This window comes from Rhipicephalus microplus, chromosome 1, assembly GCF_043290135.1.
Source record: "Rhipicephalus microplus isolate Deutch F79 chromosome 1, USDA_Rmic, whole genome shotgun sequence".
Lineage (NCBI taxonomy): Eukaryota > Metazoa > Arthropoda > Arachnida > Ixodida > Ixodidae > Rhipicephalus > Rhipicephalus microplus.
Window position 1 is genome coordinate 238,993,342 of NC_134700.1, and position 24,231 is coordinate 239,017,572.

The following is a 24,231-nucleotide window of genomic DNA, read 5'->3' on the forward strand; positions in this document are numbered from 1 at the left end:
AACACGCCTGTGGCAAACGCGATGTTCAGTTGACAAAAAGACAGCGCGACCATCACGCTGACGTCGCTGCACTGTTCAAATGTTCACTTAGTGGCGGCACTGATGTGTTCGCTCGTGGCGTTTCTTTGATAACCACTGCAAATGTCCCACATGCAATTTCACGCCACACTCGTCATTGCAGCCGTTTTTATCAAGGCTGCTATCAAGCACTCCGTACTGTCTTCGTGCCATGACCATCGTAGTGTGAGCCCGTAGTGTGAGCCCAAGAAGCAACGTCGAGCGGCTCCACTGCTTTTATCCAACTGGCAATATCCGTGGCACGTGCTTTCGCGACGCCACTTCCGTCCTCGCTTCCGGGCACGCGCACAGCTCTCGCATTGCATCTGTGGTGCGTTTCAATAAAGCTTTTGATGACTATAGCACTTCTCTCGGCCGAACGATGAGAGCATACGGGTGCGTGTCCTGGCTACTTCCACTGCCAAATCCGGCTATAAACCACATTATCCGGCAGCGTCTATCCCAGTAACGCACAGCTCGGCCATGCGAGCGTCGTGCCAAACTTGAGCTTGGGTTCCCTATGGTACCTGATCGCCACGAAGAGCACCTGGGTTTGACTACTCGTGCCATTCTAATTTTCATTTTGCGCATTAGCCGGGGAAACGTGGCCGGAAGCCCATTTTTTTAACGTCTTCACTCCTTAATTACCAATGTATGTTCTCGTTGTTCCTGGGAAGACAGTCAGAGGATCAACAAACTTTATCTTGGTTTGAAAGAACTAGAGAGTCATAACTGCAGGACGTGCCCACGCTGGGGCCGGAAGACCAAGGTTCTCCGCCAGTTCACAGGCCTTTTGGAGAGCCTTTAGTTGTACATGTAGATCACCGCTTTTGAGGGCTTCCTCCCAGTCCTCTAATTTATTAAAAGAGGCATTTGGTAACGCCGAACATTGGCAGAGCTTCTGAGCTAACGAGCAATATTCTTCGTGACACTCATGGCAGTGTAGATCAATGTCCGGAGCAAATCGACACAACCTTCATCTCGATGGGAAATATCCCAATCGTAACATTTTCAGAGGGGAAGATTGAGGTCTAGTCAACTTTGGGTGTGAGAGTGGGAATTTGCGGTGCCCAAACGATTGTGCTGCACTATTTCGTGATATCGGAGTAATAGGTTGGAGTTATGCTCCCAACCCAAATTGTCTAGAGTATCGGGATCATCGCGAAATGTCCGACTTCGCGTTTTGTCATGAACTAGTTAATTTGGGTAGGGTTTGCTGGGATGTACTATCGTGAGCAATATGAGCTCGAGCACGCGAACGCGTGGAAAATAGCCTCAAAACCGAGATAGCATGATACGTAGATGGCACTAGAGAAAGACGAGGGGAAAGGAGAGGCGCTTTTTCGTTTACTGTCGGCACTCCCGTTTCACTCGCGTTGCTGCAAAACGGCTGCTGATTGCGGGGCATCAGCCGCGAGGAATGCTGACGCAAAAAAAAAGTTTGCATGAAAACAAAATACAAATAAGACAAGCATTTCAAAATCCCAGGCAGCATCCCCCAAACATACAAGCATGTCCTGTGCATAATAGCAGAGTACGTCACAGGCGATACCTTAGCTGCTACACACACTGATGGGTCAGTGCGTTAGGCTGGGCTAATGCCACCTAGATCATTTCAGGCCAACTCAGTGTTTCTGCGGTGGTCTCTGACGTTACTCCATTTAGATGAATGTGTTTCGCTGCACAGCCGTGCCTGTACGCTCGCCCTCGTCGCTCGACAGACATGAATTGCTAAGCCCGATGAATGTTTTCCTAGCGTGCTGGTGTGCTTGTCGGCGACTCAATAATACCGTGCTTTTCTGTGTCCATCAATTGCAGCGTGGATGTGTGATGCGCTCTGTGCACTGGATACTCGCAATCTGTACGTCTGCAAATCCGAATGGTTGGATGACACTGCGTGGCGAATCGTCGTGGCAAAAAGACCGAAGTTGCGAGTGCTCTCGTTTACCGAAGAACAAAATGGGAGCGTGTCGTTCGTCAAGCTGACGTCGACAATAGTTTTCTTCGTGACCCAGAGGTACGTGTGTCCATACTACTTATTTCTAAGTCATTCTATTAGCACCATCTCCACCGTGTTCTGTTCTTGCTCTAAAATAAAGGTATCGTGTGTGCTTCTGACTTGTTAGCGTAAGCCCTGGCATTGAAATAATAAACGGGCGTGGCAGTACGTTTTCAGGACAGGCATTTTTGCTTCAGGGTTGGTAAGCAGTTTGCTGTTGGCAGTTAGAGAAGTGGGTTCTTGTATTACCCCTGTTTACTTGGTTGAGAAAAATGTAATGAATACTGTTGCATTGCTTAGCGCATCGGTTTTGTGCATAATATTTTCTTGCCGCTGTTTCAACTACTTTATAGCGGTGTTATAATTATCCGCTAGGCTTGCCAGCACCTTAGTCCTATATGTTTTCTTGAAATTCAGATGTGTGCAGACGCTTACGGTAAAGCACTTTGTTAAATGATTTTCAGGTGTGTGAGCTGTACTTCAAGCTAGAACGTTTAAAAACGAAACCAAATATAGTAATCCAAGAACCGGCAACGCAGTCTACGGGGAGGATGGGGGGCGACATGGTTTAGTAAATTTTATGTGCAACTACGCTATAGTGCGAAAGGGGCCAGAGCAAAGGGGAAACGCCACTCATTGTGTCGGTCAAAAGAGATTTTTATGAAACGAAAGATTTCGTTTGCTTTTCATGTGGTGCTGAATAACATACTTGTGACAGCAGCACAGACTGTCTACAAAAACTGTCTATGAAGACATATATTTGAAGGAGTGTAAATAAGACGGCAGAAACTTTGCAAACTGGTAAGACCAGTTTCTATGCATGTTTTAGATAGTGTGTCAGTGCTTTTGTGTGTAAAAAATATAGAATGAACAAAATTTACCTAAATTACTTAGTCACTTTTGCACCGCTGTGATGGTCTTGTGGCTACGGTACTCGGCTGCTGACCCGCACGTCACGGGATCGAATCCCGGATGCGGCAGCTGCAGTTGCGATGGAGGCGGAAATTTTGTAAGCCCGTGTGCTCAGAATTGGGTGTGCGTAAAGAACCTAAGGTGGTCAAAATTTCCGGAGCTCTCCACTACGGCGTTTATCATCACTACATGGTGCTTTTGGGACGGTGAACCCCACATATCAATCAAATAAATCTATTTAGTCTCTTTGTGGGTTCAACGATTTTGCTCCTATAGATCGACCACACGTTCGATGGCGCACAATCCTTGACTTTTGCGTGAAAGAAATGACTCAGCAATAAATCTCTAAAAGATTTCAAGCGGGACAAACCAGCACCTTTTTTTGACTCAAAAGGCAGAATAAAGATGTTAAGCATGTAAAGTTCGTCGCAATCGCTTTATCTTTTAAAAAAGACAATGGTGGCAAGGAATTCACAGCCTCCCGTACGCGCGCTCGCTCCAGCATGACAAGTGACGTCCCGGCGACAGTGAGCAGGCCTGAGAATATTTTTCTAGGTGACATTCGCTGAGTGCGTTGAAGTGCATTCATATCAATGCTAGCGGTCACTGACAAGCTTCCACTTTGCAGCAGCCATATCGTGGCGAGAGCGCGAACAGCTAGTGGAACCGCAGAACCATTTCCACTTTGTTTCCGACAGTGGGCACTGCGAACCAGCCGAAGTTCGAGGCTATTCGACACGTGCTCGCGTTTTCGAACTGATTGCTCACGATAGTACAATGGTTCCCATGTGCTCTGGGAACCGCGTGATAGTGTGAAAGCATCAGGCGGTCTTTTCAAGATGAGACCAGATAGAAAGGGCAGGATGGCTGATCTGGAGTCAATGTAGATGTGAGGCCTTGAGAGGTCGTTCATAGCTAGCGCGATGGTAGCTTCTTTGGTTGCTGCAACAATGACATGTTTAACTGAAGCTCCATTAAGGATCATCTCATGTGGATGAGCTACGACAGCTACAAATTAATCTCTCCGCCCATATTACGCAGTATCTACGTAAGTAGTTGTGTCAAGGCTTTTGTGCGGAGTCTATGAGGGAGTGGGCTCGTGCCTTACGCCTAGCCAAATTATATTGCAAAGGCAAATTCTTTGGGAAAAAGCTAACCTGAAAAGTCTCTCTGACGGTGTGGGTGAGCATGGTAGAATTTTCGTCGATGGCCAAGGGTGCCCGTCACGTGGACTCTGACATGTTTCTGCCTGCCTTCTAAGACGAGAGCCGTACTGTTTGCGACGTTCTGTGTCGTATTTGTCTAAGCAATTTACCCCCCCCCCCCTCAACATCTCGTATTCGTCTAAACATCAACCCCTTAACTTGGTTTACCCCAAGTTAAAGGGGCGATGATGAGAGCACCAAGACGTAAGCGGATAGATAGACAGATAGATAGATAGATAGATAGATAGATAGATAGATAGATAGATAGATAGATAGAAATGCTTTCAGTGCTGTGGTTCACCAATAAATTCTTGTAATTTAATAACTTGCAAACGTGGGTTCGGCGTCCAGAGCCTGACGCGATGACAGCAAAACCTAATTGACGCTTTTTGAGGCATTCAAGAACTTTTCAGTGGTCCTCCTCTCTTTCCGTTGCCCTAATGGAAACTTAGCACCAAGACAACAACAAAAGTACTCACGCTTCATTCCTATTCCAAACGTTTTGACCTGCAATAAAAAAAAAAACGCGGACGTCAATGCAATTATTTTGTTAACGCCCACCAACGTACGAAGTGAGAACGACTTTCTTCGTTGAATTATAATGCTAAATAACGGTGATTTACGCTTAAATTAGGTAACGTCCTTCACTTTACCACTAAGAAAGAATGTTTTCACTCTTGTAGAGTAATTCATCTCATGTGAATTCTAACGTTCCATTTTTCAGCTTGTTCTCAGGCGACAACACTATGCTACAAGATCCCTGAGTACTACAGGATACAAGAGGATGTCCAGTGAGCAAATATATATTTTCTGTTTGGCTGTCCTTCATTGTTCACGTAAACAAGCAGAAAAAAAACAAGAGAGCTTCTTTGTTAAAAAGTCTGCTGTTTGTCGTTCTGTACACCCCGAAGGGTGGTAACATGTTTAATACTCTAGAATAGCTAACCAACCAGGCTCGAACACTCTACTGCTAGATGAACCGTTCCTGGGCATCTATCTTTCTGCTCCCGTCTTCTATGTCCACTAAAGATGTCTCTCTTATCCTATTGCGCCCCAAAAATGTTATTTTCAATGTTTTCTCGTGAATCAATGCCAGATTATACTGGTGAAAAAAAGAAGACAGTGCATGAAATTTTGCGGCACTCAACTCAAGGGCTTTCGTTAAGGCATGAAGAAGGAAAGTGGTTTTTAACGGTGGTTTTATGTTTCGCAATATCTAGGGCCTGAGGACCCAACCATGAAATGTCTGACATATCAGCGCTAGAACGAGCAACTCTGCATATTCCGGTCGCAGCATGGAAACTTGTGTATACGCAAAATTACTCCAACGAGTGATTAAAGGAAGAGAGTTTCAAGGGCATGTTTCACTTTGTTTGATTGACACAACCTAATGAAATCAAGGGATGGTGATTGAGGTTTAAACAAGTGAAACCTCACCTCGATTGAAGAGGATCTTCCGCCTGAACTTCCCCAGCGTGAGTGCGATAAATACAATCAGAAAGGCAGCCACGGCGCTCAACGCAGCTGCCCACAGCGTCGTAGATCCTAGGGACCACTCTGCGTCTGCTGCGTTCAAAGTGAGTAACACAGGTTCGAGAGGGTCGACAGGAAAGATACCACTCAGTCAATCAGTTTGTTGTTCATAACAAAATAAAGCACATTGTACAATATTCCTAACTACAGAACTGCACATTAGTTGTGGAAGGGGTTCATATGACAGATATTGCTTGTACTTATATGACCTATGTCCTTGTAAGAGGATCTTATAGACCAGTGTACTTAGAAAAACGTGATAACGTTGTATAGCACGTAAACGTCAACCTTGAAAAAGGAAGGCAAAGCCAGAATGTTAGGCAATGAGTAAAAGGAAACTAGGTGTTTGTGAAGGAATATAAATAGGTATATATATTAACTAGACTGCATTTCTTGTGCTATTCTACGCCTCGGCACGGCAAATAGGGAATTCAGGAAAGATACGGGAAGTACTGGTGGAGCGAGTTGAAAACACAGATAGGTGATGTTGTCTTAGGAAGTGCACTGAACAGATCGGCTGCAGTATCTTATCTACAAAGAAAAATGTTCCGTAAGTTGTGCGTGCACGTGAAATCGTTAACAACGTTGTAATGAAAGTCTTGCTGGATATTCCGTTACGTGTTGATGAAAATGAACTTACTGGCTGCATTTAGTATTTCTTGGAAATCAGTACTTTCACCATCGGTAATGTCAGATATTGTTAGATTGCTGGTTCGGCGTGGGGGTGCTCAAGAAAAGTCCTGTGATTTTTTTTGTTTTTATTTGATGCACTACGCATTTCAAACAGGCCAGGTCGGCGGGCATTTGCTGTCTATCAAAATTAATGACTACGTTTGTTTTGTTTTGTTTTAATTTGAACTTGCGGCCAGTTTTATGATGTCTACTATAAGGCAGACTATGGGAGCTTGTTGAACGTTGTAAGCACATTTAAGAATTGCTGAATATTGGCTTCGATACATTTTGTTGGACGAAAAAAAAAAGACAACAGAAGGTGACATAAATGCTACGTGGTGCGTACTTTTTAATATAATAATATCTTTCACGTCGGCCGTTTATTTCTTTTGCTTTGTCGTATATATATATTAAAAATTTTTATGTAAAAGTTAGTTAATGACCACACACGATACTGTGCTTACCTTTGCTGACCAGTCCCCTGCCCAGTGGCAGCGTGAACACGGTCAGATGAACGGGCTCGCTGCGGCCATTGGCGTTGATGCCATACAGCGCCATCTGGTAGCGTGTGGCTGGCCTAAGTGAGTGAACTCTGAAACTTGGCTGGCCGGACGTGAAGTTTGTCACGATGGGCGTATTCTGCCCATCCTGCAGCTCCAACAGGAAAGTCTGCTGCTGTCCCACACCACTGCGCTGGCACACGACGTGTACGCCTTCTGACGTCACTTCCTCTACGCTGCAGTTATAAGGCGTCACTGGAGGGCCTATAAGAAGAAGTGATCATAGTAGTTTTTTTTAGTAAACACATAAAGTACCTGCGTATCGATGCACTCCCTCGTTGAAACATCTGAAATGAATTTATTGATGTTTCGAAGTTCATTCTCGACGGGTCTCGGGTGTTTTTGTTTACATTTTCTTTTTGCTTTCTGTTGATGATTATTTCGGCACATATTCTTCGCAAAACAATGAAAAATAGATATTATTGCGAAACTGCTCCAGCCCACGCAGTTTACGTGGTTGAATTGAAAGTAAATATGTGACCCTGATGAAAGCATAATAGTTTCGCAGAACGAACATACCTACTTTGACTCTTTGACATCGTGATCGCTATTACTACGGCGACAAAAACATTTCAACGGCATTCATGACTGTATGCGAATGAAATCTGTAAACTTTTTAAAAGCTGCCACATTTATTGTGATAACCGTAATTCAACAAATCGCTCCTCAGTAGTACAAAATTTATTATATAGTGTGCTCATGCCGTGTGATTATCATAAAACACAACTCTTGTTCTTATGCTCACGATAGACGTATGGCGTCTATGTTCTTGCTCGATTTTATCATTACTTGTTGTTGCCTTTTACCCTTATCGCAATCTGTAGCGAATTATTTTACTCGGGCGAATTTTGCAAAGGCTGTGCTCGACTAGCAAACTACTAACTATGACTAAGTAGCTTTAAGTTGGGTATCGTTCAGAAAAGCTTTCATGCTAAAGTATACTGTGAACTCAAAGAAGTGGTTCGAGTGCATTAAATGAGCTCATGACTGTGGCCGTTTACGATTACAGAGACGAACGAATGCTTACGGATTGAGATTGAAAGCGTCCATCACAAGGCCATCTCTGTCCTAACCTCTAGATTTATGAAGGTCGTAAAAGAAACAAACCTCATCGGGGCAGCAGCATGCATAGATATTCCAGACACACTCGTAATATGCCTAAAGGAAGCAAGTCTGAGATCCGTGTGATGCAGGTCGTGGTGATACCAAGACTCGCGATCCGAAGAAAGGAGTTGCACCAAAGCGTCTAAAAACTGGGCTGATGACATGCTGCTACATTCCTTGCTTCTTTGCAGTGGATGTTATACTATTTTCTGCGTAAGCAAACTAGTTGAACTTGGCCGCCGTGGATGGCATATCACTCCGAAAAAAGCATGACAGCCATAGATCTATTGATAGATCATACATTTAAACATCGATTGGCAATCCCTCCTTAGACACCTTTGGCAATGCCTAATTTTGTGCAGGTTATTCTACGCATCTAAACTACGCATCGAATAAGCGTAAATCTGTGCAGGCTGACGTTGTGTTGGTACCTATGATAAAGACGAATGACTGCACATTTACTTCATTCTTTTAGCCAGCTCAGTCGCTTATTATTTCCAAATAACAATGTACATTTTTATGTTTGTATCTTTTGCAACGTGCGTCAATGAGACAATCGAATAACGATTGTTATTGTCGCACAGGCTGCTCTGTTGAAGGCCTTCTGGCCCAGCTATTACTTTTTTTTTCAGCCTCTGTGCCATATTCCGCCTCTTCGAGCTTACGAATTCGCACAAATACTCTTACTTCTACAACTTTTTATGGCCTTTTTTTCTTCATGGTGTTTTGTTACTGGAGACACTTGAACCTGGCCTCTACTTGAAGAAACACTTTAGCACTGTTCGATGAGTCGATCGTAAAGAAAGGCCGGTGCTGCGGCAGCTGCGAGGTTAGCGAGGAAGGTGTGTAAAAAAAAGTCACCCGGCGGACCACCTGCAAGGAGGGTTAAGAACAGGAGAGATCGTAAAAGTGCTTCAGCCTCTAGCCATTCCAAGCCAGGCGTTGCGTGTTCGATCCCTGGGTTCTCCGAAAAAACAGTGACGCTGAAAATGTGCGCGTTAGTGATATTTCGTTCGTTGTTTTTAAGTTTGAGAAAAGCAAAGTAAAAAAAGAAAGGTTGGAGGCGAGTAGTGCCAAGCTAATCGGAAAAGTGTTTTTTCTGTCACCACCGTGGTCAATTTTTTTTAGAATCTAAAATTCCTGTTTTACTCCAAACGTTTTTCTACGCCTGGTTTCGCTATTCTAATAGCATTTTATTTCTGTACAACTTGAAACTACTATTTAGGATTATTGTGTACGGAGCCCATGTTATTGTTTACCAATGTAGCGTTCTTGCAATGCATTTGCTGAAACGGAAAAGCGTAAAGAAGCATACTGTCATTCCGATAAAGTTAAGTTTTTCTCCTGTGGCGACGTGGCACGAACTAGGAGCAGTATTTAACATATCTGATGTTATCACCGAGTTATAAAACATGACTTTTTTTTTGTACATACCTCCATGATACTGCTCGTATGGCTAAAAAAAACTAAAAGGCCAGGGAACTAAACATGGTATAAACATGGTATGTTAAGTAGCGGGATTCTTTTTTTGCGCCTTGTTCTTCAGTGAATCAGGTTGAGCTTACTTTTAGGTAGACATGTCTCGCGGATATCTGTAAACACATGTTCAAAAGAAGTCAGCAATTATTCCCTTATATTCTTGCGGTTGAGACGTTTCAACTTCCGTATGTTTCGAAACACACTTCCTCTAAATTGGCTGATAATATCAAATGCGTAGGCAGGCTACTTACGTTTATGCCAATTCAGTTACTAATTTTATCGAACGTGACTCGACGAGCTGCTCTCGGCAATGTGCGTTCGATTTAGGTTTCTTCGAATGAGCTCGTTATGATTGACGGAAATAGTGATACATTGGGGAGTATTTATAAAAACAGTAATTAAGAGACTTTCTCGGCCAAACGAAGTGCTCTAAAGTCGTCAACGACCGCTTAGCAAATAAATGCAGATCATAGGTGAAAGGAGCACCGCTCACCGACGGGGTGTATCTGGAAGATGCAAGTCTCGAGGCTGTCGCCGACGGCGTTTCGAGCGCGACAGTAGAGCGTTCCGTAGTCGGCGTCCGAACGCGGCGTGTAGCGCAGCACCGAGCGCAGCGGGGCGCCCGGTGGCGTCGAGAAGCTGGCGTTCGGCGACAGCGGAGCGGTGCGATGCGCCTGGTGGAATGTCCAGGAGAAGGTGACGTTGTTCGGATCCGCCTCCACGTCGCATTCCACCTCCACCGTGTCGTGCTTCGCCACCGAGAGCGAGTGCTGCCGGTGGCCCGACTGGCACACCGGCGAGTCTGCAACCATAACGACCACGTGAGACGGGAAGAAGAGTTAGGGATAGCTCGAAAAGTACAGATACAGTGTAGTACAGGCATGGGCAAGCAAAATGAGCGCAGAAGCTTGCGCTACGTCGTAATGCTGGGTCGCAGCAGAACTGGTGGACACCTAGGGGTGTCCTGGCACGGCTATTTCTTTTAGCAAGTTTTCCAAGAGTTGACGCTAATCCACACACGGCTGCACTTTGCGCTTTCGTGGCCTCTCTCGTAAACTGAGTTCTGGCCGTTAGCTTATAAAATAGTATCAATTAGCTACCACATAACCACAACACTTCGACACGATTACAGTTATTTAATTAGCTTGACTCAAAATATAATCATAATTAGCTCAATAAGGTTCTTTAAATGTATGGGATTAGTCTTTATTAACTCGCTTTCTAAGCCCTGCCTGGGCTTAAATAATAGATAGTTGCCGCGGGTATCGACTTAGTGTTAACTCGCAATAATTCGTTTCATTTAGGTTTGGGCCAGCAAGCTTTGACGTTACTAGCCTCAAAAAGAAGCCACTATAGCCTAATTAGAAGTAATTGTGCTTTTTCTCAAGTGGCCCATATATATTTAGGTTATTTGGTGTTACCATGCCAAACCAAGCTTAACATGGCTTGGATACAATTCACTTGCTTCAACTATGCTTATTTCAGCTTCTTTGGGTTGACGTGCCAAAAGCAAGCTGGAAATAATCGCACTTTTAACACGATAAGCTTGAAGGACCCATCTTAAAGAAATTTTTATTCCCCCTTGGTCAATTGTGGGAAAACATAAGCGTTGTACATCAGTAAAAAATGAAAAAGCTGCAAATAAATTTAAAAAAAATCTTCAGTTTAGTGGGAATTGAATACAGTCTTTTTGAATGATGAGCAGGTGCTCTGCTGCATTTCCTCGTCTCTGCCCGAAATCACTTCGAAAAATAAAACGCTATACGAAAGTTATTAGCGCGAACAGCCTATTTACTCATGTATATTGCCTGGCAGAAGTTAAGAATCACGCCTAACATCAAAACGTATACATTGCACGGCGAGTGTTTCGTTTAAAGTTCAAATAAAAAAGTGAACTAGCGCGTTATGAATCACTATTATCATCAACTGCATCAACAAAGTGTGCTGCTGCGCGAGTGAGAGTGTTGTATTATAGACTCGCGTTCGGTGATTCACCAACCCGCAAAGGCAGGAACTACGCTGTGGTGTGCACTTGGCAACTCCATTCACAGCAGATATTCTGGTATAGTTGGAAGCGCCCATTGTTACGCAAAAAGAAAGGAACTTCCTTGCACGACATGGTGTCCACCGAGAAGCCAAGGCAGGCTAGCAACTGAGAAGGTGATGCGAGTGGGGCCTGATTACGCAATCGCGTTCTGCTCTTGAAGGCTAATCTCAAACGTCATTGAAGTTTTAGAGCACAGAACCCGTTTCCACGTTGAGCAGCATCGCTGGCGTCGTAATCGGACGAGGGAGCGAGGACGAAAGAGAGCGAACGCTGAGCGCTGCCGGGGATGCAAAACAGCGATAGCAAGGGGTTGGCGTGGAAAATATTTCGACAGTAGTGAGAGAACAAGTTCCGCGGTGGCCACCCGCGTGTCAAAGTAGTGCGGGCTGTCGCACGTCGGGTGTTTTGCAATGCGCTGTCTCCCGGCTAGCGAGGCCACCATGCAACGCTTCTTTGCAGCAGTTGATGTGAAATGGGCTGCACGAACTTGTCCACGCAAGTCATGCTACTTGCGGCATTTTCTCGTTAATGTACACCGTGCACTTATATAGAGAAGAGTCTCAGCTAGTTTTTTTTTTCTGAACAATAAGCGAGAAAACGAGGGTAAGTCCATCGTCAGCCGCTGCTGTTAAACGAGCTGGTCAAGCAGAGGCTGCACGTTTAGGATGCCAGAATCCAGATGTGTGCGTTGCCGAAGCAGGGGCGTTTCCTTCGATTTCTCACAAGACTAAAACGCCCAAGCAGCTGCGCTCTAAACTTGCCTTAGGCACTAACCTAATCACTAGTGATTTTAGGGGCGAAGCCCCGTACGCCATGGGTCATATGTCCTGTGTCGTCGTAGTATCCAGTTGCATTGCATGTCAATAAAAGCGGTGTCACAGCATATCCACGGAGTGAATGATGATGACTGGGGCGAAGCGTCAGCTCATCAATCCATCCGTTCATTCGTGCGTCCGCCTGTGCGCCCGTCCGCTTTACTCCACTCGTCAACATTCATCTCGTGTATTTGCTGCAATTCTTTTTTCTGCATAGACTACGCAAGCAAAGCTAAAGCATACAAAACTTGCTGGTGAATTGCTTGTAAATTTGTAAGCAGCAAGTTATGAGTTGGCTAGAGGAGAAACAGATTATATGAACATTATTGTTTGAGATGTTTCGTTAACGGCAAAGTAATTTATTGAAAAGGTGGCTTTGTTGTAGTAACAGTATTTATGTTGCAAAGCACGCTTTACAGAGACAACGTGTCTCGTCAGAAAGGAGGCATTATGACTCCTATTTTATAGAGAAAACAGTTGTCACGCCACTGTTAGAAATTTTGAAGTGCATCTCACGACATGTTAGGTTAAACAAATATCTGTCCACAACCAACGCACAACAAGCAAATGTCGAATTGGAAGACAAGAAACCTCTACCTGTTTTGTTTTATTTTTCCGAGGCAGTTGACTGTTTCCTCCCTCGTTACATTAGACATTTCGTAACTTCCACATAACGTTATTCCAACTTGTGTAAATACACCACATGCAAAGACACCAAACGAGGATTCGTAAATTTATTTTCTACACCTAACGCCAGCCTTACGTGAACAGGGATACCTCCAGGAGTAGTATAAAACTGAACGTGGAAAACTCACGAAGAACCCTGAGCCGGAGGCGGTTGCTTTCGGCTTCACCTTCCGAGTTTGCAGCATGGCAGGCGTAGAAGCCACTGTTTGTGCGGTTGACCGAGCGCAGCGCCAACGACTGGTTGCTAACAATGACGCCACGGGAACCATCCGTGTGCAGGTCTCGACCATCGAAGGCCCACGACACCTCGCTCACCGGTGGGTTTGAACGCACACTGCACTCGAAGTAGATGTCGATGCCCTCGTGGATGTTGGAAGGCCTGAGGCCGCTGCCTAGCCGTAGTTGCACCAGTGGTTTGTCTGCGCAAGTTTATCAGGCAAAGATATTTAGCTTACGCAAAAACAGTGGGGCTAGGAGAGATCTGTAAACGAATACATTATGTGTGCTTGTCTAAGCGAGGTCAAAAATGAGGAAAACGCGTTATGTATAGGAATTTATGTTGCGCTAACTACTTATGAGCTAAGAACCCACTAATCATTATATAGTTACCTAACATAAATGAAATTGCTCGAACAGAGTGAAAAAAAAACGAAAAAATCCACGTTTATGCTCAAACAAAGGCAACCAAATAAAGGCGGCAACACCACTGCTTGTCTAGACACCTTCGGCTGGTTGAACAAGAACTGCGTTGTTAACAGGATTTGGTGTGTGCAATTTAGCTTTGTCTATTTACATTATGACTTGAACGTGATAATATGAATTAGTAGCAAATTTGTTTATTTTTCTTTATGGTCCTTACATTGTTGTTTGCGATCATTACCGACACAAGAATTTGGCATTGTGAGCTCGATGCTGCCCACAATACAATAGCAAATATAATACCCCCGTAGTTTCGGGACTGGTAAATCAGTAAGACAAGCTCACCGTTGTGTGTCTTCATTGCGGTGTTACAAAATACGCCGATCGTAGCTTTTCAGAAAACATTGGTAGCACCGTTAACACTTCATACGCTTACGACGAAGTATCACACTAATAGTGAAAAAAAGAACAACAGTATAGTTCCTAAAAAATTTTAGCCCCTGAATGAACTAACGAGACCTTGAGACTTACTTCATGCACCGTGAGAAATTTTCGTACTGTGACATAACTCTGGAGATACAGATATCGGCTCACGTCAATATAACCAAACATTTAGTTGTGCACGTCGTACTTCCAGGATGAAATTCATTATGTCGTTTGGGAAAAGTGTAATGATGGTTAGAACATTTCTGTAAAGAAACGTCTGGGTATTTGAACACAGATGATTTATTTACAGAAAGGCAGCGATGTTATCTTGAACTACGGATCGCTCTGACCTTCTACTCTACCCCGAACTTCTACACTCGCTTTGCCGTTCTAATTGGTAACTTCTTGAGCATTAGAAACACTTTGAGCCTTCTATGCACGCTACAAGCCAAGATGTCTGAGTGACAGTGGATTCAGTGTATAAATAAAACTCCTTCTACGCTTTGAAAGGTTTTTTTTTCAAAGGCACTCGTGCTTCTGACCCTAATGTTAATTTTAAAGGCACCTAGAGAGTAGTTCGTCTTTTATTTATTCCAAGGTAAACTTCCACAGCACGAAGCTTCAAGAAAAAAAGATACACCCGGGGCATATAACGAAGCGGTCCTGCTGCGTTACGTTTGAAGAGAACGTTTCGCAACCAGTCTGTCGAGACGCACTTCACGCAAGCTCATCGTGCTTGCACATAAAATTTTCATCAGTTAAACGTAGGCAGAATGAGGCACTTTCTTGTGAGCCCGTTTTCATAGTTGTTCTAGAGTTTAGCAAGTATACAGATGTTTGTTTGAGCTACCATAAACGAGATAACAAGCCTTCTAGACATTTCATCAGATGCACGTAAAACTATGCTGCACTTGGCTGTTTTTATTTCGATTGTCTTCAAGCTCGAACATGTAAGCACATAAAAATATTTCTCCGTAAGAAAAGCTTAGCAAGTTTGAAGTGGAATCTGTTGTGCAAGCATAAACCCCCATCTAGAAACCATCCTGTTGTACTTGGAAGTATTTTATTACTTACACCCTACCAGACAAACACTTTGTGAAGTGCACACAACAGAGACACTGGCGCCCTTTAGGTTGCGTCATCTCAAGACACTTCGAAGCTAAAAAGCATTTCTTAGGCAAGGATAGGGAAAATATTGTTTTATTGCCTAGCGGCGTAGTGGAAGGAATACTTATACCGGTTAACTCACTGTTTTTGGCGAATGTTTGATAAAGCTCTGCTCGTTTTTTACTTGTCTACTTCATATGTATATTTCAAACAGTGCCGCACAGAGCAACTCTCGGATGGAGGCTGTACATGCACCACATTCGGCTATCAAAAGTGCATGCATGAAAACTTCAAACCAGCAATAGGTTTACAAAGAGTGCCTCGATGCAGCGCATCCATCGAATTACCTTAGGTTTACCCACTTCATCATAAAGTCTTGTTTTAAGACGATTTATTATACAGGGATATATTTCTGGAGTATATTGGCATGCCTACTATCAGTTTCATAATAGATGTCATGCTATTTTTATTTGGTATAGCTTCTTGTACACATTTTAGGCTATATATGGTTAATAGTGTCTGCCCGTTCTATTAGCGCTATACTATCATGTTGCTACAGTTATCTCTTTTTTTGCTGATGAAACATTGCTTTTTATAACCACGAAACTTCGCTGCGCATCAAAGCGCAAACCACTACAAAAAAGAGTTAACGTCCCTACGTGGCTCTTTCTGTTCTTAGAATTCTCTACGCAGTATATAGTCATGTGTGGTTCAAGATTACCAACGACTTCAACTGCGATACGCGGAGAGATAACCAGATGCTAGGCATACAAGGCAATATGCGTGATATTTAATATGCTAAAGCTATACCGCTACAAGCACGATTTTGGAATTTCGCAACAGATATAAAGCGATGATATCAGGCGAACAACGAGGCGATGCTTCTTTTCGAAGCATCTCCTGGTTAAAGAATCTTTGTCTTAACTTACAGTGGACGTCGAGTATCCAGGCGTCCTCTAGAGGTGGAGATGTGCTGCCTTGCGCTCCCCCAATTGCTGAGTTTGAGGCGAGGCAGCGAAGCCTGGCACCGTGGTCACGGTCACTCGGCACGAAGTTCAGCACTCCCAGAGTAGTATTAGGCGAGATGACGTGCGTCTCTGTGTCATTGAGCTGGTATGGCCCCAAAAACCAGCGAACGAGGGCTTCTGGTCGGGAGCCGTTCACCTGGCAGATGACCTGCGCTGGCAGCTCCGCAGACAGTGGTCCACGGGGTCCCTTGATCTCAACCGAGACTGGTTTCACTGCGTGACGAAATTGAATGGGAAAACTTATTATGTTTTTCTATTTTCGATGCAGCACAAGTGGCGAGCCTCAGGTTAGGAAAGCCACAGACGGATCACTTAACGTATTTCGCTTAAAGTGACAGTTACATAAACTGATGGCTTACAAAAGCAATGTCAAAAGTGAGTGAGAATAGATCAGTTACAGCAAGAAAGGATAATGGTGCACAATACGCAGGCGTTACTGTTACTTACCTTTGCGTTTGCTATCTATGCAATCCTTTATTCAAAATTTTTTTATACTGAACTGATCATCTTCACCTTGAGAAAAGATAGAGTAAAAAAGGACGTACGTAAGTACGTACGAACGTACATACATACATACATACATACATACATACATACATACATACATACATACATACATACATACATACATACATACATACATACATACATACATACATACATACACACATGCGTACATGCATACATGCACATACATACATACATACATACTTACATACATACATACATACATGCACCCCTACATACATACATACATACATGCATACATACATGCATACATACATACATACGTACATACATACATACATACATACATACATACATACATACATACATACATACATACATACATACATACATACATACATACACCGAACGTGACGGTGACTGCAGAAACCCGAGTGTCCATATAATTTCTATCGCCATAAGTTAAGGCTACCACCTCATGTCTCATACGCGCGTGTTGGACGTGTTCACTCCGATACAATGCAGCAGCTCCTCATTTACCTTTCTGTCCACGAAACAACGCCTGACTCTACCTCGAAAAAAAAATGGTTGTCATATCATCAAGCAGCACCATCCGTAACGTTGACAACCCTGTTGTGCTTGCGCCGGGAGAGCATCCATTCATGCTGGCTACAAAAAGCGCTGAAGGGAGACCCTAAAAGACGCCTTTTACGACACGCCATTTCGACATTAAGGCCACCGCTACGCGTCGGTGGTGGCGGCAGATATCTTCGGTGCCCGGCTGAAAGGAGCGCATCCCCTTTTTTGTCAGGGCGTGCGAGAACGCCACAATCCCTACCCGCCAACTATCCTCCCAGCTCATTGGTCCTTATTTAGGTTCAGTCATGAAGTGCCACTCATCTTCTTTTGTGTCCTTCTTCCGTTACCACGGCCATTCAGCGTCTCTCCTAGAATCCTTTACACCTTCTGTGTCGTTCCGAAATAGGATCCTTGTTCTTCACCTCGCATTCGGCGATGAAAGGAATGCGCAATGTATATGTCAAAGATGCGCACACGTCTTTGCAATGTTTGCACCTCCTATCTAAGTATTCGAACACCTGCTGTCACGCGTTGAAGGAACACATCATGTTTTAAACGCGAAGCACTTAGAGAACTTCGGAAAGTTCCACCACATCTATCTAGCCGCCTACGACTAGTAGCTCTCGTGACCGTTGGAATAGTGTGGTCCATACTAAAAATGGTATGGCATAACATGACTGTACAACGAGCATAAGAGACTAGTCATAACATGACAATCATTTACATGTCAGAGTCTTGCTGCTCCAGCGGTGGTTTCATTCACATGACGTATAGTAACACTGGTATGGTATGATATGACTGTGTGCCCCGCCGCGGTGGTTTAGTAGCTAAGGGACTCGGCTGCTGACCCGCAGGTCGCGGGATCGAATCCCGGCTGCGGCGGCTGCATTTACGATGGAGGCGGAAATGTTGTAGGCCCATGTGCTCAGATTTGGGTGCACGTTAGAAACTCCAGGAGGTCAAATTTTCCGGATCCCTCCACTACGGCGTCTATCATAATCATATGGTGGTTTTGGGATGTTAAACCACACATATCAATCAATATGATATGACTTCGTGGCTAACATAAGTGACAGGCCCTCACGAGGAAATGATGTCCTGCGTGTAATGTAAAGACAAGATTTTATGCCATGCTGATGATGCTCTCGTGGTCAGTTTGCTAGCTTCTAATATACCAAATTTGGTAACACGTGGCGAGAATAGACAACAAAGATAAATGACACGTATAAACATGATAATCATGAAATGCGTGTCATGTAAAACATTACTACATTCTATGCTTCTAGCGTGATTGTGGCCGTTTGGCCAGCTTCACATATACCAAATTTGGTAAAACCTGACGTGAAAGGACGGCGATCATAAATTCCAGGTGCAAACATAATAATCATGATCTGAAAGCCATGTACAGCACAATTTACGTGAACAACGTGATGTTGTTCTGATTTTGATGTGACAACTCATCCTTCCACAGTCATGCTTCGCACATCATCGATTCTCACTGTACGTGGGACGTATCATTTTTTTTTCAAGCTTGCATGTCATAGATTTTCTGTTATAACAGCCAACTAAAGTCACATCGTCCGATTCCCCTGAAACACGCCAAAGGTATGATGAGGTGCAAGCACTTTTGTGTGCCCTTGTACAATACTGAGAATTAACAAAGCAATAAAGACAGAGAAAATTACTAAAATACAATAAGGGCATAAGCATTACACCTTAGGCCGTACAAAAAGTATTGCTGTAATATTTCTCAGCGATTGTACGTAGAACACACACTTCGATCTGCAGGCATAAAATGAGAAGTTCAAGTTTCGCGAACCACTATACGTAGCTCAAAGCATGGCAGTAAACTGAACAAAAATTATTGCAACGGTACAAGAAGCACTCAAAATTAGAGCAGGTGCTTTTTCAGATGGAAACTGGGATTGGTGAACCTTCGATACCTGCAGGGAAAATGAGTATATCAGTGCACAACGACCCCTGTGAGCATCGCTCCCTCTGTCTGGATCTGACGTCATGTGGTCATCGTTGTCAACCTTGATATCTCTTACACAAAGCATTGCACGCTGCCGCATCTCTTTTGGATGCAAATTAAGCTGTGTATTGTACTTGCACTGATGTGAAATATTGTTGACTTTGCCCAAGTTTTAAGAACCCTACAAGACAAGCTGTGTATTCTAATGTTTCCAATCTGCAGGGTAACAAGTGCCCATCGGTTAAGCTGTGTCTTGTACGTGCACTGATGTGAAATATTGTTGACTTTGCCCAAGTTTTAAGAACCCTACGAGACAAGCTGTGTATTCTAATGCCTCCAATCTGCAAGGTAACAAGTTCCCATCGGTTGTTACGTGTCAACGAAACACAAAATAACGAATTGTGCATGGGTTCTACCAAAAGTTGTGTTGCATGCTGTCTTTGTGTCAATCACACGAATGCATACTAGATTTCCTCTTCATATAAATCATGTTGATTATACAATTCTATGTAGCAACACTCATGTTCGTGCACTTGAGTGGCTTAAGAAAAAGCTCTTCAATTGCACCTGGTTCCACGCAGATGTGAACATCGCCATGAAGCAGACGTTAGCCCTACTTTTAGTGTACGCAATGGCGCTTCTCGTTACTCGATCGCTGCCACCACTATCCTCACTATGGTTCATCAATTGTCCAGCTCCTGTGAGGAAGATTGGCGAAATGGGCAGCGAAACCACTTATCGCCACCTCTGAACAGGCCACTTTCTGGTTAATCGCCATGTTTCTGTCTCTCTGCAATCTCACGGAAGAAATCGAAACAGGAGTATCACCCGAAACTTGTTCTCGAATCGGCTGGCTCGCCTGATTGGCATCCAACCCTTTCCGAAGAGTGTCCCTCCATCCTCTCAGTCATCTCAACATCCCTCTCGGCTATTCCTCCCTTCACATGCATCACGCACGAATGGCCACGGTCGCGAACAGGCCGCCTCGTAGCCTTCCGAGAATCTCAGGCTGGAGAAAGGTGGCCGGTGATCCATTAGAGGCAGGGGTATACCGATCGTCATTAGAGGGCCACGGTCACCCGCGACCAGATTGAAAGCTTAGCCTTAATGGAACCCTGCCGCTTCGCCCTCGGGTTTGGCCAGGAGCCAAGAGAGCGACGGGTGGCAGGCTTCGGCAGAAAGTCCTGGCGCAGATGAGGCGACGACCTCAAATCGGTGCGCACTAAAGCCTGACCGATTCTCACACAAACACACTCCCTCTAGCGTAGAAAAGCAAACAATACCGTGTAAAAAGAGAATGCTAGGAACGATTGGCGTGCGGCTGCATCGACCAGATGCGCTGAGCGCGACACAAAGCACTCGATCCTGGACTGCAGATAGGCTCCGAAACACTTGGCTTAGTGGCGCGAACGTAACCCACCCAGTTTTGGAAAAACAACGTGCATCTGCGTTGAGAGGCGCTGGAACTTCAGATGCAGCGCTGCACCATGCTCTTCAAGCTTGAACATTACAAGAAAAGAAACGGAACTGAACTAAGTCGGGGTGTACATAAAATGAGTAGAATGTATAATTCTTCTTTTCTTGTGCGTCTACTTGTTTTTTTTTTTGTGTCTTAAGAATAACGTGCTTGAGACTGAACACCATGTACACAAAGCTTTCTGACTTTTCGTATAATAAATTTTGATGACGATATACTGTTACTGTGCGTACATTTTAGTGGCCCTGTACATATTTCCATGCTTGGGTAGCGAAGGTCCTGCCGTTATATTATACAGAAGCAATGTCGCCGATGGATTCCTTATACATTGTTCCTCTGCCAAAACACTTTTATGGAGCCTCTGTTGCCAAGTGCTGCTATCCCATTAAATAGGTGAAAAGATGCCTTACGATTCGACATTAAAGAAAGCAAGTGTTATCTTCAAAGCACTCAGAAACATGAAAAAATGATTTTGAGCGCGTTTAATCAGGTCGAATTCCCAGTGCCTTCCTATTTATTTCAGCTTGATTCTGTACTACTTAAAAAAACAATCTGAATATATGCGTCTATTGTTAAGGTAAAATGTATTTGGTATTATTCAGTTATTGGGTATAATAAAGGTTCGACAAAACGCTCGTTCAGGAGTTATGCACTGCCAAACATTACAATACTTTCAGCGATTTGTTCGTAAACACTGGATTTATGGTCTATCTGTGTGCTTGTGATATTTCTGCAAGTGAACTTTAACTTTTATTTAAATTTTAGTTTCCGTCCTGTTCATGAAGCTATGTCCGACTGATATTTCATCGCGAGACTTGGGGTGCCTTCCGTTGGTGAACACGGAAGGTCTCATTTGAGCCCACCTTTGAACTCTGCTTCTTTTCCCGCAAAAAGCTTTCAGACAAAGTACGGAAGAGACAACAATCAACTACCTCAACCCACAACTTGTTAATTTATCTATACGATTGATTCATGAAAGCGGGTTGTACGCCTCATAAAGGGTGTACATTTGGATTTCACAACAGTCACTGGTTCTTATCACCAATGTTTAGATTTTGAATGAACGCTTGTAGCTTGTCTTTGTGCGCGAATAATGTTTTCATGTGTCCTAGTTGCTTCCTGATAGTTTAATTTGTTTTTCACCTTCTAATGGCTGTTTAGCTAGAATATCTTGTACGTGCCTCTGAAGTATCTTCCTACCCATAGCGAGTTATGAAACTACACATTTATGCTGCACCTGTAAGCTAAAACAAGAAAGCCGGGGAGTGACAAGTGCCATTGGTGATTTCCAAAAAAAAAACAAAAAAAAACAAAGCCAGCGGGGAAGACGGAAGCTTGCCATGATAAAATTGAAAACAACTGATTTCGTCCCTTTTCAAACATTGCTTTGTGAATGGAGATTTGATATTGTTGCTCTGGTCTTGTGTTTTTTTCTTTATATCAGTCCTCATGAATGCGAATGTTCTCATACCATATACCATACATCTTAGTTATGAATAAAGTGGAAGTGCCTAGAAAATGAGTAGCATTTAAAAGAAAAACTTCTATTTGTTCCTGTCTCGTGAAGAGTGCAGTTGACCGAGTATAAAGACCCAGAGAAGTGAAGCCGAAGCGAAAAAAAAAAGAAAAGCCAAGAAAATAAGGTCGACAATAAGTCGAGCCCGCTAAGGGATCTTGTAATTTATATGTATGTCGTCTTTGAGAGCGACTTCTTGGTGAACTTCGACTAACGCCTTTTGACTGAATGTGGACTAATGCCCTAACAATCAATGCAAACAAAAACTTACTTCACCCTTCAGTCAACGGTTAAGTACAAAAAATTGGTCGTTGAACTTGTTCACAAGGCAACCGGGTCACAAACTCTCTTACCAGGATTACTTAACCTTCGAGGTTTTCTCTTCTGTAAAACGACTGTCATTTTTAGATGAGAAATAATGACATAAACGCGGGTACGGCAGATTCATTGGAAACTCTCGGCATTTACACAATCGTGCCCTCTTGCTCGCCTACGAAGTACACCCACTACGATGTTTTTGTTCTCAAAAACTTCTCGTTTGAAGTACAATCAGATGTGTCCTTTCTTTAGCAAATGAAATAAAACAAAAAAAGATTCAATAAACAAGAATATGACTGCACAAAAAATTGCATTTTTTAACAAGAAATAAAGGGAAAAAACTACTTTGGTGAAAAAAACAAAGGCAGAAAGCATATAAAATTGCTTTTTGCACCGTCCCTCTTCTATATGACCTTGCTTGTTGATTTCCTCTTAATATACGCAATGGTAATCACGGAGTAGACGGCGCCCTAGAAACTTTCTTCCCTAAGTGGGAGACTCGAGTGGATGGCCTCATCGAAAAAACAAAACAAAACATCAGTGATCAGAGAGGACGAGATCTTCAGCCTGCGCGTGATGATTCATCATACGAATAACTGCGAGTGGTTCCATTGGTGTTCGTAAACATAAATGCGGCTTGCACCATAGTTTGCCTAAACTGAGTCAATAGTTTGCTCTAAGTTTAGTTTGGCCAGAGGAAAAGAAGGTGCAGGCGGTACTGGGAATGTAGCTTAGGTTTTATGACTCCCACGCTGAGTATCTCGTCATGAAGCCAACCAATGTCCCTGCGAGAAATGGCTTGGATTTCTGCTTTTTTTGTTTTGTGTGTGTGTGTGTGTGTGTGTGTGTATGTGTGTGTGGAAAGGGGGACACTTCCTTTCATAAATGAATGCTAGGCAATAATTTTATGTAGGCCTCTTGTCCGACGCCGTCTCACTTTTGTTCCGGCTATAAAAGCATTCGGCCGAAAAAAAAAAGAGAAGATAAGAAAACGAGCTCCTTGCCTTTTGCATGGCTATCGGTGAGGCCGAGTTTCATACTTTGCAAAGGTTCCTAAATATGCGCAGATTGCATGTGGAACGCAGCACATAACACAGAATATGCACGCAACATCTCATGCAGAATACTGGTGAGCGGATATCTTAAGCTTAATATACGGGAAACAAACCAGACAGTAGGAGAAATCCCTATCGAAAGATATCATATGTTACATATAACACACATTCAATAATATCATATGATCATATTAGAATACATTATTCATGTGTGTTCATGATACTTTATTTGTGTCCTATGAAAATTTTGGTATGAATATATTTGACATCAAATCTAAAAGGTATACTTTTTTCAGGTCTCTTCGAAAATGGTAAGCTAGAAAAATTATTTCCGCAATCTTATAGCGGTGGTGACATGAAGGCAATTTCCTTTTTACGACGATATAGCACGCTTTCTCTGAGCTCAATTCTTAGTACCATAGACCTATTTTTCACAAATACCTGTAGTTTGTTAAACAAGTCTGTTTGTGAAAAAAATACATCAAATAAAACGGCGAAAAAAACGCTGATTACAACACAATAAACGTACACTTACATTGAAGAAACTATGTCCTAGCGCCCAGGAACTCTCAG

At 43.4% G+C, this 24,231-nt stretch overlaps 1 protein-coding gene and 1 long non-coding RNA gene across 3 annotated transcripts in view; one reads left to right on the forward strand and one right to left on the reverse strand.

The window, feature by feature from the left end:
• Positions 1-24,231, reverse strand: part of LOC119166092 (synaptogenesis protein syg-2) — a 159,596-nt gene that overhangs the window by 13,274 nt on the left and 122,091 nt on the right. The window contains exons 5-10 of one of the 2 annotated variants that reach the window (XM_075891688.1): positions 16,172-16,483; positions 13,199-13,489; positions 10,015-10,323; positions 6,843-7,142; positions 5,611-5,736; positions 4,653-4,680 (exon numbers count right to left, since the gene is read on the reverse strand). In XM_075891688.1, the coding sequence (XP_075747803.1) occupies positions 4,653-4,680; positions 5,611-5,736; positions 6,843-7,142; positions 10,015-10,323; positions 13,199-13,489; positions 16,172-16,483 (1,366 nt within the window). Of the gene's footprint in view, positions 1-4,652; positions 4,681-5,610; positions 5,740-6,842; positions 7,143-10,014; positions 10,324-13,198; positions 13,490-16,171; positions 16,484-24,231 lie in introns of both variants that reach the window. The other variant, XM_075891687.1, reaches the window with a different exon arrangement.
• LOC142813615 (uncharacterized) lies at positions 1,470-5,533 on the forward strand. Its single transcript, XR_012894684.1, has 2 exons — positions 1,470-2,074; positions 4,898-5,533. It is a non-coding gene; the product is annotated as an uncharacterized LOC142813615 (long non-coding RNA).